Below are 18,485 nucleotides of genomic sequence, written 5' to 3'. Positions count from 1 at the left end.
TGAGTACTCAAATTATTGAGTTGAAAAAGCATCAAATTTCTGCAACACGCAAAACCATCCAAACAACATTGCAAGTGAACACTCCACAGATACGAAAACTATGGCAGCAAAGTGCTATGGCCCAAGAAAATGGCACTTCTGGTTGTGAAAATGAGGCTCGACTGCGCTCCAATTATTACTAAACCAGAAACGACTAAATCAGACTAAACCAGTCCAGGAACCAGGCAGAAAAGGTGAAGTGAGTTGTACGGTTTAGTCCTAACAAAAGTTGAGTGGCGAGAATTTTTCAATGAAAGAGAGGGCGTGGAGAGTAAAGACAGTTACTGGTTAAACGAAGCAACGACAGATACATGAGAAGCAACAGCTTAGTGGATACAGCAGGTCGTTCCAAGTATCTCAAACACAAGTGTTATCTGCGCTCATGTACATAATGCATTCATTCCTGTACAATAATCACAATGGGGAAAGTGCGCTCACCGAGAAGAGGTTGGAGCAGCTCAGTCGCTGGAGCCGAGCACAGTGTAAGAAACAAAGGAACGTAAAACACGTCTTTTTTTTTTCTTCCTCAATTTTGCAATGAATGTCGTCACCCCGTCCCCTCCCTTAAGTACCGCTTGCCTAAACAACGAAACAATAATAGAGGCTAGTCATGCACAATTAAGGCTACCAAGGAAAATAACTGATTAAGGGGGTGGAATGCTTGGTACGACATAGCGAAAGCTGCCCACCGGCAAAAGAACGCATGTGCAGCTGACATTTTCGACTCTTGCTGGCATTTCTATGAACTTTCTGTATCTTATTGATATACATTGCAATGATTGGCATGATGTAAGCGTCACCTGGGATAAATGTGATTTTTTTTTGTTTTCTTTCTTTTTATACTCGGTACTGAAGGGGAGGGGGCGGGGTGAGCACAGTGAAAGAGAGAAGAGAGCAACTGGCACTAAAGTCGTGAACAAAACGAAACGTAAATGGGGAAGAAAAAAAAAAATGCTTCCTTTGAGCAATGAGTGTCAATCAACGCTCAAACTAAAACCGAAAAAAAAAAAGACCGGCAGCAAAAAAAAAAGTGGCGCTTTTAGTGGAAAAGAAAAATAAAAAAGGCAACCATCGAGTCGAGTCGGATGCGTCTCTCGCATACTCGGCAGCTTAGTCTCGAGAAACAGGACACCGGTTGAGAGACCGATCGAGAGGCCGATGAAGAGTAGCGAGAAGCGGTGGAGATGGCGGCCTGTCAGGAGAGGTACTGGAAGATCTTGCGCAGCCGACTCCGTTCCTCGAACAGGGAGCGCACCATGAAGACCTGGATGGCACCCACCGTGAGCATGACCACGATGAACAACATGGAGAACTGGTTGACGCGGGTGAAGTTGTGCTCCTGCACGTTGCGGTCGCGGGCCTCGTGCGCCCGCTTGGTATCCTGGTAGTGGGTCACCTGGTTCAGGTTCTCGTGAACCTTCTTGATCACAGTCTGCGAGTGTGCGTAACAAGATAAGAAGAAGAGAAATCGCAGTTCACCACGCCACCGACAGCGACATAGGCACGAAATGAAGTATGACCCTGAAAACACTGAAGTATTGACATTTCCTCCATTCTCCTCCCGTGCACAACGAGCAAAAAAAGATTTCTCCATTTGTGGCTTTCTATGCCAACAATGCTGACACCTATACCCGTTGCAATATCTGTGCCTATTTATGTATGCACAATGCTGCCGTCGTCCATTTGTGGCTTTCTGTGCCAACAATGCTGACACCTATACCCGTTGTAATATCTGTGCCTATATATGTATGCACAGTGCTGTCGTCGTCCATTTGTGGCTTTCTATGCCAACAATGCAGACACCTATACCCGTTGCAATATCTGCGCCTATTTATGTATGCACAATGCTGTCGTCGTCCATTTGTGGCTTTCTATGCCAACAAAGCTGACACCTATACCCGTTGCAATATCTGTTCCTATTTATGTATGCACAATGCTGTCGTCGTCCATTTGTGGCTTTCTATGCCAACAATGCTGACACCTATACCCGTTGCAATATCCGTGCCTATTTATGTATGCACAATGCTGTCATCGTCCATTTGTGGCTTTCTATGCCAACAAAGCTGACACCTATACCCGTTGCTATATCTGTGCCTATTTATGTATGCACAATGCTGTCGTCGTCCATTTGTGGCTTTCTATGCCAACAATGCTGACACCTATACCCGTTGCAATATCTGTGCCTACTTATGTATGCGCAACGCTGTGGTCACATGCCAACCCGCAGGGAATGTTAGCCCTGCCTCAAATACATCTGGATGTGTGAAAATGAACAAATTGGCAGTTTTACGTGTATCGCGTTGCAAAATATAATCTCGAGTCCAGTTTTAGTTTGTAAGAACTCTGTTGAAGCAAAACCCAGCTCTGGAAATGTTTCATTGCGGGGAGAAATTTCTTGCGTTACGTGCTATGACTTGCCGACAGCGAATCAGGCCTACTTCACTGTAGCAGTAATTTCAGTGTTCTAACAATTTTTGCAACGGGGCTTTGCTGTGTAAAGGAGCTTTTTTGCGAATTTGCTATTATGTACTGAAAACAACAATTTGCGAGTGATAATGAGCAAGGACTCTGAACTTCGCAGCTATGACTTGAACCTACATCTGTTGCCAACTATTATATTTAACATATGCAACTACCAAACCATCCACAACAAACAAGCTATTTCAAACTTACAAGGCGCAATCTACAATATACAAAGGGCAAGGGTGTGATCTGAAGGCTACGGATCCATTAAGAATTGACATACAGTGGATTTGGCAGCTTGCTTTTAGAGATACCTCCATGACATAATATGCTAACAAGTCCTCTGCGATTTGTTTGTCAACAAACCAGGAAACGACAGCCTTAACAACATTGGCTAAGTCCAATTTACACCACTATGTAAACAAAACAAGGCTTTCCTGCACAGGAAGAGACGAAACCCACAATTGCCTTTCCTGTCACCTCACCTTAATGTCCTTGTAAGTGTCGTTGTAGATGAGCTCAGGTGAGTATTGAATCTCGGCCGCATCCCATTCATCTTCTTCCTGGCTGCCTGCCTTGTCGACGTAGACCTCGAAGTAGACGGTCTTGCTGGAGACCGTCGACATGCTGTTGTCAAAGCACAACGTGTGATCACCGGGCTCTTTCACTTCGTGCCTGCAGGAAAAATAAAAATTCAGGGGGGCACTTTGTTGACCTGAAGTGTGGTGAGGCGAAAGCCTTAAGCGCGGTGTTGCTGCTTGTGTCACTGATGCGTTGTTAAGATGTTAAGCTTCGCCTTTAAGAGTGGAACGCGACAGCGTATTGCAACGCTGCCAGGGAGTCCACAGAACGCCATCCCCCGTTCGGCCCTACGCTAGTCGGTAAATTGGTTTTTGAGGAAAAGAAATGTATCTAGCATATCTCGGTGGACACCTGAACCTCCCCGTAAGGGAAGGGAGGAAGATGGGAGTGAACACCTTTGTTCATTCCAAACCATCGAGCTGGCAAGGCGGAGTGGTTAGCATGCTCATCTCGCACTCCGGAGACCCCGGTTTGATTCCCCAACTCGATCAATTTCCTACTCGGTTTTTTATTTATTTTTTCTGGTCTGACTAGAAAAGCATGACACCTCTGCTGACAACCTTCTGTCGACAACGATGCGGCATTAAAGGTTTTCGCCTTAATAGGTGATGCACAACCAGCGAGAAGCCTTCGCCCGAACAGCACACATAACGATTGGTGCATTCTTTGAGTGTTGTGAACAGAGATGTCTGCAGATACCTCAAGGCCGCCTAATAATTGCAATGCTTCGCGACAGCACTCAGTAAGCTTCTTTGTGATATTACTGTTCTCACTGATTGCAACTGTTATCGAAAGAGTTGTAAACAAGGTACTAGTCTAAAAAATGAAGTTTATTATTAAAGTTGACTTATGTCTGGCAGGTCTAACAGCTATAGTACACTACGCTGATTATGATTGCTAACAGAATTTATTTCCAATGCGCGTTTTCTTTTTCACAGCTGTGCTTTATGGAAAAGTACTTGTCGTTAGTTTGAACTAGCTGTACTGATATTCGAAATTCTTCAGAACTATTTAAATATCCCTTGAAAATATTCGAAACTATTAAAGACCATTCGATTCAATTTGCAACCGATTCTTATTATTCGTGTTAACTTTACAACCAAAAATTTTATATTTGCACACCTCCACCTATTACCGCTGTCCTCTGGCAGCTGCCACCTAACTTCCTGCCACCCCTTCTAAAATTGCATTCCACTGAAATCAACCCCGTCACCCTAAGAAACCACCGGTTATCTTCCTATGCATTACATGCCCTGCCCAAGCTCATTCTTTTTGATTTCTACTAAGATATTATTAACTTGCATTTGTTCTCTGACAACCTCTGCTCTTTTCCTGTCTTTATTACCTTTAGCATTTTCCTTTCTGAAGCTCACTGCACTGTCCTCTATTCAATCTCCGGTCTTATCATTAGCCGCATATATTCACCCTCATTCTACTTCTGTCACCTCTCCCCTAGTGTGGAGAGCTGTCCTCTACTTAATTTCTGGTCTTATCATTAGAAGAAGGATGGATAGCTGGGCGAGTTTGTAATAATTCATCGTGGAGGGGTACAGCGCGAACAAGACAAAGCAAGACTACACAGACGAGCGCTGTCTCATCATCATCATCATCGTCACATCATTAGCCTCATATATTCACTCTAATTCTTCTTCCGTTACCTCTCCCCTAGTGTGGAGAGGCAGGCCACAGAGACATGTTCCTCCAGCTGAACACTTCATGCATCCCGAAATCATCTCGCTTCGCAGCATTATCCATGCTGCATCCTGTCTCGCGCAAATGTAGTGCGCAAGGCGTGCACCAGCTTCCTCACCTATGGATGGCCTCTGTTCTGAACTGGTCGTTGATCACCTCCTGCCCTGTCGGCGACTTGAGGATGAAGTTGATCTCCATGTTCTGCTGTACCTCCATGTTGCCGAAATTGGCATCGAGGACCTGAAACACGATGCAGGCAGTTCTCACTCTGCTGGTACCCTCTGGTGCTGGTGCTTACTAGTGCTGGTGCTTACTCTACTGGTGCCTCAAGGCAGGCGCGAAAAAACTGGCACGCTCGACAAGCTCGGCCGATTGGCGCAAGCGCGGTGAACAGCACGCACAAAATGGGCCGAGGAAGACGACGACAAACGCGCAGTGATCGTCTATTTGTGGTCACCTCTCCTGTTGTCTTGCTTTGTGCATTGTTTATTAGAGTTTGACTACTGGCACCAACTCAACCAAACTGACTATAGTTTTCAAGTTTATTTCTAGAACACTGGGCTCCTCCATGTGTTTGCCTCCCTTTAGCACCTTGCAGCACGTACATCTTTGTCTCCTTTCTTGTCACAACTGTTTCATATACAGTTTGCTGCGTACTATTCAGTTTAACGGCAAGCGTTGGAGCATGTTTCTTGGACCACACACATATGTGCTTTCCTAGATGGTAGATGTCTTGCTTTATTTCTAGAACAATGGGCTCCTTCATGTGTTCGCCTCCCTTTAGCACCCCACAGGGTGTTTGTCTGTCTCGTTTCTTGTCACAACTGTTTCATATACAGTTTACTACGTTCTATTCAGTTTATTCAACCATGTTAGAGTACGTTTGTTGGACAGCGCACACATATACTGTTTCTTAGATGGTAGAATCTTGGTCAATGGCTGTTGTGGGTAACTTCGGAAGTTTTCGAAACCGAAAGTATGGCTAATGGCATTTTGCATCGTAGAGCTGCTAAGGCATAAAATGCACTGACAAAGCCCCATTTCTAGATTTACAAATAATCAAGTGCACAGATACAGTGAAACTGTGGTATGTTTATGAAAGATCGTGCAAAAAACTTGGATGCATGTATAATGGAATGATTGTCAACCACGCTATGAAGTAATGCACTTACTGCGACACCTTCATATCGTGTCCAACTGACCCTCTTTTTGCTAATACCTCAATTAGCTTATTACGGAGTTACACTTGCACGAATTTTCAGACAGTGAAGGCAGCATGCGCTTTGCAAAAGTTTGAAGCAGGAGATATCCTGCCTACAGTAGTTTTGTTTGGCCGGCTATTAACGAACAAGTTATCGACTAACAAATGGTGGAACCAAGCAAAATATGGACGAAGCTAAAATCAGTATGCACACATCCCTGAGAACCAGACTTTATTCATCGACGCAAAATGCCATAAATTTTGTTCCTGCAATGTTGTGGTCCATACTGTCAAATGGAATGGATTAGGATAACTGCATAGCTCTGTCTGTGGTGGTCCTCGCTATTTAGTTTTTAATATCAGAAACAAAACAACAAATTTCTAGTCATAGTTCGAAGCCCAGATATCATGTCTTGGGTCATAAAATCTTTATTGCATCATTTCCCTTTCCAAAGCCTTCGAGACAACAGCAGGACCAAGAGCAGAAAAATGCAACTCTGAAATTTTTTTCATTTGAAAATGCGAGGCACTAGTTTCACTGTCTCAGCTTGGAAAAGCGACATCCCCACAAGTGTTCTCGGTGCCATTTTGCTGAACTTTAAAGGTGACTGGCACCTGACCACTGCTGCTAAGGTCAACTTACACGTCAACTTACACAGCTCCTGACGAAACGAGAGGTGAAACCAAAAGCTAGCGATCGCCTGCCAGAGCTCTCGTAACAATACTAGCACTGGTAATAGAGAACAGATATTCTATTACTAAAACAGGAGAAATACAGAGAAAAACACGGTCAGAGAAGCAGGCACAAGAGAAAGCGTCAACTTTGAAATCTTGAAAGCTGATGTCTATGTTCTCGTATTCGTTACACTTGTTCCAGTTCAAGCACAAAGCCAGGTCAACACACTCTGCTTGACATTCTAGACAACATTCCGTTGATTTTGTTTTTTTCGCTCTGATTGCCGTGATCGATCAGACGACAAGCAGCACGAAACAAAACGTCGAGCCGACGGGCGTTCAGAAGCCATTTTTCCCCAGAAGTGACACGTGAATCACTTTTTGCGACACCCGAACGGGAGCGGCTCCAAGCCATCGCCGACGTTCTTTTGGCAGCTGTTCTCTTCGTTGCAAAAGTACAAAAATATAAACACAAAAAAAGAATAACAGCCGCGTCATTTGTGGGCTAGACTAACGGCTGACACGTAGCACTTACGCGCGGATGGATCTAACGGACGAATCACGAGCAGCCAGCAAAACGGCGCGCGCCTCCGCGGAGCAAGGTTAGTTTCGTTCGGGAGTCGAACCCTACACCATAGAGTAGGTACGGTGAACAGGTGCACAATTAATTCAGCGTCCTCGCACTCCTAAACGATCCTGAGGGCGACGCACGAACGAAATCAAACGAGCGCGTATCGATCAAGCGAAAACCGTTTCTGCAAATCACCCATACCGAAACCGACTCGAAAGAACTGCAGTACACGGCAGGTTGGGCACCGACGTTGATTGCGGCAGCAGATTGAAACTGTGCGCATAAGAGGCACATATTACTACTCTAGTTTCATAAAGCAAATAAAGGTAAAAAAATAGGGGCTGAAAGCAATACGCGTGACGATGCATACGAACGTGGCACGGACGACACGTTTATTGTGTGCGAGTACAATATGATGCGCGCCGCTAGCGCGCTCACGGCAGCGATGCCGACCATTTAATCTGCAACGGATAATCTTTCGTCGTAATGCATTGCTCCCGCACAGATGAAGTTCCCCCCCTTTTTTTTTTCTGTCTGCAAGAGAATCGCGGGCGAGGTCAGTGTACGCAAGTGGCGGTGTTTCGCATCGCTAGTTGTGCGCGCTAAACGCGCTCTTCGATCGAGCTCCTGCGAAAACAACCAAAAGGAGATTTCGCTTTCCCGTTCCGTCGTAACGATCGCGTGCTTGGCGAATTTACATCACGGTTTTCCGTCAAGAAGCAAGCTAAACAACACAGCTAGACGCGGAACTGCACGGAAGTTTGTGCAATGTCCGTATCGCTCGCTATATCATAGATGTCGACAATTTGCAATAATTTTTCGCGATTTCCGTGCGTTTAGACCGTGTACACGTACAATAGGCAGCAGAAGTCCTCAAGGCGGAAGACATTTAACGAACTCTGTAAATGTTTTTCCTCAATCTTCGACGATGACGCACTGACGAAAATTTAACGATTCTTTGGATGTGTTGTGGGTTTAGCTGCTACAAACAGTTCAAATGGTCTCACAGCAGAGAACAAATTGACGTCCCGAGTAGCTGAAAGTTACAAGAATCGCCATAACAATGCGATTAGCGAAATCGTTTCGAAGCACTAAGAAAAGATGCCGAAAAGTGCGGTCTCGGGAGGTGTATCACCAGCAAGGAGAGCATTACTCTCTCAGTCGGTCTCGGGTAATTAAAAACAGCTCAGAGACGCCGATACTCACTCAAAACCTCTGCCCAACACTACACGGTTAAATCACGACGAAAGCAAGCGCTAGGAAAAGCTGACTCGCCTGATATTCCACTTCGAGCACCTGCCCGTGCTTTGTTGGCTGGTGAAAGCACTCCACACCTCCCGCTCGGAGTGTGATCGTCAGTTCAGTCTCGGCGTCTTCGAACACATCCTTCGGTCTCACGCTGCCCAGTATCGTCGCAAAGACGATCGCGAACAGTAGAAGGTCCAGGGCTGCGGCTCTACGCGCCGATCGCGCGACACCGGCACACAACATCGCTGTGGCTCTGCACACCTTGAAATTTCTAATGCGACTCTGCAAATAAAATAAAAAAAAATAACGCAAACACAACGTTGCCAGACGACCAAAGACATTTTTGTCTAAACGGCACCTTCTGTAGTGTTTCTCTTGCTTCAAAATTTTAACTTGAACTGACTGCTACTGTATCTCAACAACTTTATAATTAAAAGAAACAAGTGTTCTAAATGAAGTCTTTTATTTTTTGTTCTGGCAAAAAGCGCAAAATGCGAAACCAGTTAAAAGGCTAAAATTAGCGGGAACAGAAAGACTCCATCTGTACACTCGCGCATTTTCGTTTTTTTTTTTTGTTATTTAATTTCACTAGTGCGGTACGCAAGCGGTATCACTTCTAGCTAGCTGAAAACAAACCGCTAAAAGAACTTCACTGTTCTTTGTTATGTGAGGCGATTCACCTGGAACTGATTTGGTGTGATAGTGCCGTCGGGATTCAATCATTCGGGCGGAGAATACGTTCCGATCGTATTCATACAGCGTCTTAGTCGTCAGCCCGTGTCTGGCCGGTCAAGATGCCGAAGTAAGCATTGACCAAGTTTTTGCCTTTATAACAGTACTAACCCCTGCCTATTTCTTTCTGTTTCCAGACCGTAAGAGCGCTGTTTGTTACGAAATGCTGTAATATCCTGTTACTGCTGCGGAGGCGATATTGCTTGAGTTCTCTTTAAAACCCCGCTGCAGCTAGCGGTATGGTGAGCGTAAGCCTAAGGACGTAAACACCGGTATGTAATGAGTAAGCCGAAATGTGGAACGGCAGAAGTTCATTTGAAGAGCACGTTATGGGCAAACTTGAAAAAAAAAAATTAAATCTGAGTGCAGCGAAGGATATGCTCATTGTCTTTCCTGTGTACTTTGCATGAATAGGCCGCACTCCGCGACGTTTCGGCGACGATATTGTGGTTTCAACGTGTTCGCTCCTGTATACGCTCGTTCTATGTTCTTGTCTCCCATTTTCACATGTTGTAGGTACTACTGCGACTACTGTGACACCTACTTGACGCACGACTCCGTAAGTGATGTCCTCTTATCGCCGCGAAACTAGATTTCTCGCGATTTTTCCCTGCTCTTCTCTTAATGATTGGAGGAGGATGATTTGTTGCTTTTGGACTTTCACATTTAATCGCCGCCAAGCGAACCATGAAATTAAAGCCGGCGCTTAAGCCTTGAGTTAACGTCTATTATATGCGTTAAACATAAATCTACCTATAGTCTAACAGTTTTTCCAGTAGCCTGTGAAGCCAATCGCCTTCCGGAATGCTTAAAAATGCTTGATTAATTTCTGATTTCACAAGATACTGCACGTTAGCTTCACGGTGCACGAACCTTGTCATGCTCTTAAACCAATGTCTCAAACTTGCAGTGAACACATGTCGGATTACAGTAGTGTGTGTGCTGACTGTTGATACCCTAACTGTCGTTCAGCCATCTGTGCGCAAGACCCACTGCAATGGCCGCAAACACAAGGAAAACGTCAAGTTCTACTACCAGAAGTGGATGGAAGAACAGGCCCAGAACCTCATCGATGCCACAAGTGAGTATTGGTATCACAAACTCTTTAAGGCGGCAGTGTCAGCCAGGGAAGGGACAAACCAGAAAAATGTAACAGACACCTTTAGACGCAATTACACTGATGTTAGAAGCATGGGGCATCTTTGGACATTTCCAGTCCTCAAGCATACAGCCAAGTTCGTGGCAGTCTCTGCTACCGCTCTAGTTATAGCTTTAGCTTTGGTATTGCTTATATTGCTTACAGTCAGAAAGCTTGAGAATGCCTCCTATGTAGTCTGCGGTGATGCTTGTTTTGCCATCTAAAACGATGCCAATGCCATTTAATGCAGGAATGCATTTAGTGACTTCATTTACAGGCCTCAGTGTTTGTTGTGTTTGCAGTTTTCTGTTTGAGCACAAAAATACAGTGAAGATGGACTGCAGTGGAATCCCATTAATTTGAACTAATCGTATGGTTCCGTCAATGTTAAGCGTAATAAAAAGCTTTTCCTTAATTTGAAAGTTGCATAGTCAAAAAATTTCCAGTTCCTATTGAGTTCCCTATTGTGTTCCTATTGAGTTCTGATTATTGCAAGTTGACAGTGCAGTGATGTCTAGATGCACTCGGAAGATAATAATGATGAGTAGGAAGTAGTTGAAGAAGTTAGCTGGAATAGAACACAGGGCTTTTGGAACAGCTTCCGTTCTAATGCACGCAAACATCTCTACTCAAGGGAATAATTGAAGCCACACGGTTGCAGAGGAAAGCTCTACAGCTTCCTCAGAATCTTTACAGTTAAAGAACAAGTGTGGTCGTGGCTGCAAATTTTTTGCTTAGAATCATGCTAATTCTGCCCTTGGGCCAATTGTTCCAAAGTGCCCTAAACCACACTTGAACTTGGTGCATGTTCTTAAGTAACAAGTTAGCACAACATAGGATGGACACAGGAGAGACAGACAGGACAATGCACATAGTCCAATCTGCCCATCTCGTCTTCATCTTATCAGCATAGGACGACTGTTACCTAGACAGCTAACTTGTTACCTAGCTAGCTTGTTTCCAAGCTTGGTACCAAGTTACCGAGCTAACTTGTTACCCAAACAACACATCTTTTGCAGTATTTAGGAACTGGTGAATTTGCGTCAAAGTAGTAACACGGAAATTTGAGCTAGTTGGTTCGTGTTCGAAACTTTTACCAGCGCTGCGAGAAAGGACAGGGAACAAGCCCTTGTCCTTCCCTTTCTTCTTGTTCCCTGTTTTCTGTCGCAGCGCTGGTAAAAGTTTCGATTACGCCAAAGTGCTTCGGGACGGGTTTAAATGCCCCAGCTAGGAACCGCCTGCTCTTTCTGCTTCGGTAGGCCTAGTTGCATGCAGTGTCTGCATGTCTCCGTGCACTTCAGTTCTTCCGGTTACATTTCAGGATGGATGAAGTGAAGTGTTCACCTCTACCTTTCCTGTTCTGTACTTGTGCCTAGTGATCTGAAGCTGTGTGTGCCATTGGCGTCCTTTGCTTTTTCTTTTTAGCGGCGGCATTCAAGGCAGGGAAGATCCAGTCCTCCCAGTTCCAGGCCAAGCCCCTGACTGGCGCCATGATTCCACCTCCCGCAGCATTGCAGCGTGAGCCATCTCTCTCCTTCTTGTCTTGGTCGTGGACAGTGTTGCCAACTCAGAAATAGAAAACCCGCTAAAAACCGCCAAATGTATTTTTTGTGCCAGAAAGTTCATTTTTGTAGTTTATTCAGTCTGTAAACAAATATAACGAATAATATAAAAAGAAAAGAAAGCAGCCTTTTTTTTCCGGCTAAAGACCATCGACTATACTTTTTTTATCGACTAGAGACTGCGTACTTCACGTCAAAGTTCAAAAAAGTACTTTCTAGAAAAGTTTACAAAATGTAAAGTACTGGCTAGACACTGCTGAGTCCTGACTGACAGCAGGTACAATCACAGAAAGATGTCTGCTTCATCTGTAAGCGACTGTCACTCGTTCCGCTGGTGCCAGGCTCAGGTGGGCTTCCAGCGCTGCTGCCAGCGTACACCGATCGTTTTGGTGCCGATCTTTTGAACAACATTTGGTGGCAGTTCGTAGTTTTGAGCAGCATTTACCCTGCCTCCAGAGTCCGGCTCGAATAGCCAAGATGGCATTCGTCATCTTTGTTGACAACCTGTTCCTCTGTTTACATTTGATAATGTTCAGCTCCACATACTTCACAGGCCCCATTTCGCCCGGCAGATTCGATGATTACGTTCAAAAGTGCCGCAGAAATTGATTCAATGCGTGTTCCGATGTTCGCCACTGTAGCCATCTCAGTGACGTCATGCGCTCACAGCGACATGGTGATATTTTCTCGCAGAAGAGGCTAGAATTTTAAGAAACAGCCATCAAGGCGTAAAAACCGCTAAAAAATCCGCCTCCCGCAATACAGGATTGTCGACCGCTAAATAGTGTAAAAACTCGCTAAATTGGCAACACTGGTCGTGGATCACTGCCCCTGCATAAGAGAGTGTCTGTGTAATGCCCCCGCCATACTGGCATTTCGAAGGCCCTCGAACTGATAGTCTGTCGACTCGAAGGCCATTGAGCACTGCTAAGGTGGTCGCAGCTGGTAGGGGCAGGATTAACTGGAGAGATACGGGAAAGCTCTTAGTGTGCTGTACTGGAGATATCTGGACTGGCGACAACAATTTTGGTTGCTTGTTTTCTTATTTCAAATGATCAGTATGCATGGATCAGCCCGTGGTACACGTCTACGACCGCTGAATAATTTTTAATTGAATATCTTCTTGATGCTGTTTTGCTTTCAGTTTCATCAACCATACGATGGCTGTGATGTGTAGTTGGTCTTTACGTCACATGAGGCATGAAAAAAGCTGCAATATAACTGCTGATACGTCATTGGTTTTCATTCTAGCTCTTGAATTAGGCTGGTTTAAGTGTTGTAGTGCATTAAAACTATACTTCATGGCCGTTTTTCAGTTGATGAAACCGAACATGGTAAGAGAAGGAGTTTAATTATAAATCATTTAGCAGTCGGAGGTGAATACCACGTCGTGTTTCATGTATTCTAGTGTCTAACGCATGTTTAAAAGAAGAAAACACCTTTAACAAATCAGAGGTCATAGACAAGTTATGATATTTTAAAAAAAGTTATTTCGTTCTATTCCACGAAATAGACACGTCTAACCTTGCATTTGGCACATGATATCCTTAGTCGCTTATGTGCCGTTAAAAACAGTCACGATCACTTTGAGCGGGCCTTTTTGTGGCGTTTGGAGAGTGCGCCAGTATGCACCCGTTTGTTTCCCACTCGCAGCGGGTCCCCCTGCACGGATGCCTCTGGTGGGTCCACCGCACATGGGCCCCATGCCAGGACCCATGCCCGGACCCATGCCGGGACCCATGCCCATGATGGGGCCTCCGGGGCCCATGCCACCCAACATGATGATGCCAGGTATGAAGAGGGCTTGTTTGTCTACTCCTCTTCTAGTCCTGTCGTTTAGCGCTGTTTATATGTACTTTCGCCATGAAGAGGGCGATTGCTGTGTCACGGAAACCCTGAAACGCATTTTATCAAAGTCAAGTGTGTGCCGTCTGGAAGGCCACGTTTTCTGGTAACTGTTTATTGCAAGAGTTTCTTTAAGGCAGTCGGCACCGTTTAAATTAATCAGCGTAAGTACACTCGGTCACAAGTCCTCAGGCTCAAGGCTTTTTGCTTCAGCTGCGTAAAGTAGCCACTACAGCACTATTAAAGGTGCACTAAAGAGGAATCTGAACTCGTCTTTTTACCGTGGGAACTCGATCTACACTTTCCTAGCATCTTTAGAAACTGAATTATTGTCCTGTGCGATCGATTTCCCTAACTTAAATCGGGTTAAACATCTCAGTTCCCGCCTTTTTTTTTTAACTCTCCACTGACTGTAGGAAGAGTCGACCAACGCGTGGAGTGGCTTTCAGCTAGTCCCATGTCAGCTTGCTGCTCTGCCATCGGCAGAGTGATACGTAGCGATCGGCGAAAGCAAAGAGTCCATGCGTATTTTTATTTCCGTGGGACTACCGTATAAACGCGTGTAAGGGCCGCACTTTTTTTTCCGAATCCGAGGGCCAATTTTCAGGGTGCGGCCCATACACGCGATGTACGAAAAAAAAATTTTTTTAAGTAAAAACACACCAATCAGGGAATGGGCGGCATTTATTCCAAGTTCAATCGTCACTCGCGGAGTATTTCGACTCTTGAACTGGTGCTGTGCTCTGGTGCACGCTCATCCCAAAAGAAGCTGCGCAGCATGTCCGCACTTCCATCACCTAGCTGAGCAGCTCTTCTTCCAGATTGGGAAACTCGCACGGTTTGACTCGGAAAGCGCGCTTTTTGCAGCTTGTGTTTCTCAGTGCACCCTTTTGGTTGCACCATCATCGGACGCACTTCTTGGCCGCGTCAAATTCACTGTCCGCCGCACGCTTACCGCGTTCGAGAACTAGCTCCCAGCCATGTAGCTGTTAAGGTGCTTGCCCATCGTGCTAAAACTGCAACGCTCGGCGACGGCACCCGAAAGCCACAACCAGCACAACTGCGTGAGCGCACTAACATGCCACAAAAGGGTGGAGCTGGCGATACCAATGCCGATCTGGATAGCGGGAAGTCGCAGCGGGAAAAAAAAAAAAAAAACTGACGATGATGATGATGACTGCAGCCCCGGGTGCCATCCATGGACGGTTTTTGGAAGCTCCTGTGCGCGTGCTCGGCCTCCGCGATCGAGTGCACCGTTGTTCGCAGCCGGAGACGATCGCGGAGGCCACGGCGCGTGCATTTAGAAGGCTATTCCCGCCTGGGTCATAGAAAGTTCGGGTGCGGCCCTTACACGGATTTATTTTTTTCTAAACATTTCCTTCGGGAAAACGGGGTGCAGCCCATACACGGGTGCGGCCCTTACACGCGTTTATACTTGCGGCTATGTAGCCTCTGACTGGATCTATTTATTCACGGGAAGCTAAAAAACAAAATACAAGGGAAAATGAAGCCGCCGCGCGACTGCCTGAAAGGCACTCCACGCATTAGTTGGCTCCTCCAACCTTCAGCGATAAGTTCAGAAAGCAGGAACCGGGGCGTTTAATCCAATTTAAATTATAGAAATTGGCTGCAGAGGACAATAATTGGGAGTTTCTAAGGATGCTCGGAACATGCAGATCGAGTTCCCGCAGTAGAAAGATGAGTTCAGATTCCTCTTCAGTGCACCTTTAAAGACCAATTTATAGAATGGTGCAGGAAATGGAAAAGAATTTCAGAGCAACATTTTAGCTCGTGTGCTTTATCTTAGGCTGAGATGGTCACATAAGGGTAGGGGTGACAGATTAGGACAATTTCCAGAGCAGGCTGAGATGGTCACATAAGGGTAGGGGTGACAGATTAGGACAATTTCCAGAGCAGTGAAAGATGCCTAGTTGTTCGTTATCCATAAAGTTTAATGGACATCTGATGGGGACAACGATTTGCTGCAGCAAAGCTGTTTCTGGCCAGTTGTAGCTTGGAAGAACAAAATTTGGTGAAAGCATTAGTGTGGGCTCATGGACAAGAAACATGATGTGGATAACTATTGCTATGAGATACGCGTAGTGAGGGTACACAGATGTATGAATCTTATCTGAGTGCTGAATAAAAGAACTTGTGAAACAAGGCAGGACTGGCATTCAGGCAGCAGGTAGGAAGATTATACAGGGCGGTTGTTGATTTTCGATAAGGTATTTTGAGGTTTTGGGGGTACGAAGAACAAATCTGGCTGCTCTGTGTTCTGTATGTGCTTTGAATGTGTCCCTGAAGTATTCGTTGCGACAGTTCTAGATGGCAGAAGCACATTCCTGTTAAGCTTCTGACGCACGCTTCGTACAACCTGTAGTCTCACATTCTGAGGGGCATCCCTCAGGGGTTGTTTTGGGATCCTTGGCATTTTATTTCCAGATGGTATTACGTTATTCAAATGGAAATGCCAGGATGAATTGCGACATGTGAACGCTTGTTCGAGATCAGGGAAAGCGTTAGAACTGTGTGTTGTGTTGAAAAGGCATTACGCCATAGAGGAAAACGCATAACTTGCTTTTGTTAGAGCTGGGTGTCAGCAGCCACTGCATGCACAATTGTTGCGTGTTGTTTAGGTCGTCCTGGGTGGTATCTTGGTCAGAACGGCTATTCGCTGACTGACAAAGGATGCAGTCATTAGCGATCAAGTAGATATACATCGAGATGTATGCTGGATGATGTCGTTATTCTAAATTCGGAGTAGGGGACTGAGACTGAAGCCCCATGGACGACCCAAGTTGACTGGGAGTGCATTGTTAATTAAAAGTGCTCAGACTAATGCAGCAGGAATTTCTTAGCCCATGCAAGGATGTTTGTATGCAAGTTCAACTTGGAAAGCTCCTCAAGCAGGCTCTGTTGAATGCATTAGCAAAGTTGAGCAAAACATTCTTTTTGCTTGTTAATATCACAATTTCAATGTATATCTTGAAGGGAAATGACCATTTTTGTGTAGCCATCTGTGTACTAACCATAGTACTGTCATTGTGCAGCTTCTACCCTTCACTCAGCATATTCATTTTATTTAAGGGGTGATGAGGGGATCGAAGGAAACTTTTCTATTTTTCCATTTAGAGTGATGAAATTCAGCACACTGGCTTAAATAAGCATCAAACAATCAGATATAAAGTTTCACAATAACAGCTGTAGTAGTTTCCTTTTTATCATTGTTTATGTGTTGTCCCCAAGTTGCTTGCTTGTGGAAAGCATAGCATGGCAAAAAAACTGGCTACAGGTCTGTGAATGCTTTTAATATTTACTAAGAAGTGTGGTGTAAATCAAGACTCTCTTAATTTCTTTTAAAAATTTCTCTGCTCAGAGCAGACACAATATGCACCTTCTTTATGTTTAGATTGTATCGTGCTCTAATTACCATGTAATAAAAACATGCGAGCCTAAATGGTAAATGTGAGACTGTCTTGACGCAGACCACATTTCAGTGACCATGCCAAAACAAATGGGGTAAAAATTCATGCACCCATTGCTGTGCTAGGCTTTCCACAAGCAAGGTATTAAGCTCAAAACAAACTTTTGAGAAAACAAGCCTGAAAGTTCTAAGCTAGCACACACTGTCTATGTGTAGATGCCGACAAATATATTTATTTGGAGCACTTAAAGTTTATCTTTGGGTGAAATATTTCAGCACAGCATAGAAACAGTGTTGGATATGCCAAAAAGCGCATTTTTCAAAAATTGACTTTTCTCGCGATTTTTGCGATCTGATCCCCACATCCCCCCTTAAGTTGCATCCTGCGTTGAGCTCAGCCCAGGAAATTATTGTTGAGTTCTAGTGGAATTTCTTTAGGCCATCTTTTTTTTACATTGAGCGGCTTTTCATGGTTTGCGCGTGCTTCTTTTCCATCTGGGATAGGCTTCAGTTTCTGTGTGAAAGTGAACAAATTACTGGTTAAGGGGGGACCCTGGTCTTGAAAAGAAAATTTTACTAATCTAGACATAGTAATGAAATCTTCAGGCCACATGAATTTTTTTGTGCTGATATAGATGTGTTATTTAATTTCGTGTAAAAAAATTCCTTGAGCACTTGTGCAATTTTTATGCAAGTATTGTGGGGAAAGTTTTGAAGAAAATTTGCTGCTGGAAACTCACTGAAATGCATGCCATTGGGTTCTCTTGACACCAAGGATGCAATAAGGGCAAAATTATCATCCTGCCTATCATAGAACTTCAGTTAGAGTTTTGCAGTTGTCGCTTCAGAAATGAGAAGAAAAGTGTGTATTCCTGTTTCTGAAGTGGCAGCTTCGGTAACCTATAACGACCCCCCTTAACACCTTTCCTTTGTCATACATGCCATTAATTTGTGCAAGATTTGACAGTGTACTTCTCTCCTTGCAGGCATGAGGCCCCCGATGGGGCCAATGGGCCCCATGATGGGACCCATGGGGCCGGGGCCGGGCCCCATGCGACCCCCTCTAGTAGCGGGAAACCCAAAGAAATGATTTGCTCCTGCCATAGGTTGCTTCAGAGCGCTTCACTCCAATCCATTTGTACATACCAGAGACTGTGTCACCTCATCAGCAACTACTGTGCTCCAGGGGCCCTGCAAGGGAGTCATCGTTTGATATTAAAAGGTGGTTTTGATTGTGACCATGGCACTCAATTTGCTACTGTAGGTCTGTTATAGCACGTGCCAGACATTTATGCTCCATCTCACAACAC

At 44.9% G+C, this 18,485-nt stretch overlaps 2 protein-coding genes across 3 annotated transcripts; one reads left to right on the top strand and one right to left on the bottom strand.

Annotated features, from left to right (window-relative positions):
- Window positions 1-235: 235 nt before the first annotated feature.
- On the bottom strand, window positions 236-8,767 carry LOC149366659 (transmembrane emp24 domain-containing protein 5-like). The gene is made up of 4 exons (XM_089551804.1): window positions 8,499-8,767; window positions 4,895-5,016; window positions 2,988-3,177; window positions 236-1,471 (listed from the first exon to the last, which is right to left on the bottom strand). Exons 1-4 carry the CDS (start codon window positions 8,712-8,714, stop codon window positions 1,235-1,237), a joined length of 765 nt encoding a protein of 254 aa, XP_089407930.1. The 5' UTR covers window positions 8,715-8,767; the 3' UTR covers window positions 236-1,234.
- Window positions 8,768-9,039: 272 nt separating this feature from the next.
- Window positions 9,040-18,413, top strand: snRNP-U1-C (small ribonucleoprotein particle U1 subunit C). 2 transcript variants are annotated; one of them, XM_089564910.1, is made up of 6 exons: window positions 9,040-9,273; window positions 9,720-9,762; window positions 10,176-10,284; window positions 11,767-11,859; window positions 13,557-13,694; window positions 18,162-18,413. In XM_089564910.1, exons 1-6 carry the CDS (start codon window positions 9,266-9,268, stop codon window positions 18,263-18,265), a joined length of 495 nt encoding a protein of 164 aa, XP_089421036.1. In that variant the 5' UTR covers window positions 9,040-9,265; the 3' UTR covers window positions 18,266-18,413. The 2 variants fall into 2 exon arrangements, with proteins under 2 accessions (XP_089421036.1, XP_089420990.1); XM_089564864.1 differs by having other exon boundaries at window positions 9,717-9,762.
- Window positions 18,414-18,485: the final 72 nt, after the last annotated feature.

Source organism: Amblyomma mixtum, chromosome 1, assembly GCF_055824585.1.
Source record: "Amblyomma mixtum isolate Tamu chromosome 1, ASM5582458v1, whole genome shotgun sequence".
Taxonomy (NCBI): domain Eukaryota; kingdom Metazoa; phylum Arthropoda; class Arachnida; order Ixodida; family Ixodidae; genus Amblyomma; species Amblyomma mixtum.
Note: the sequence above shows the minus strand (reverse complement) of the source record. Positions and strands in the feature narration are given on the sequence as shown.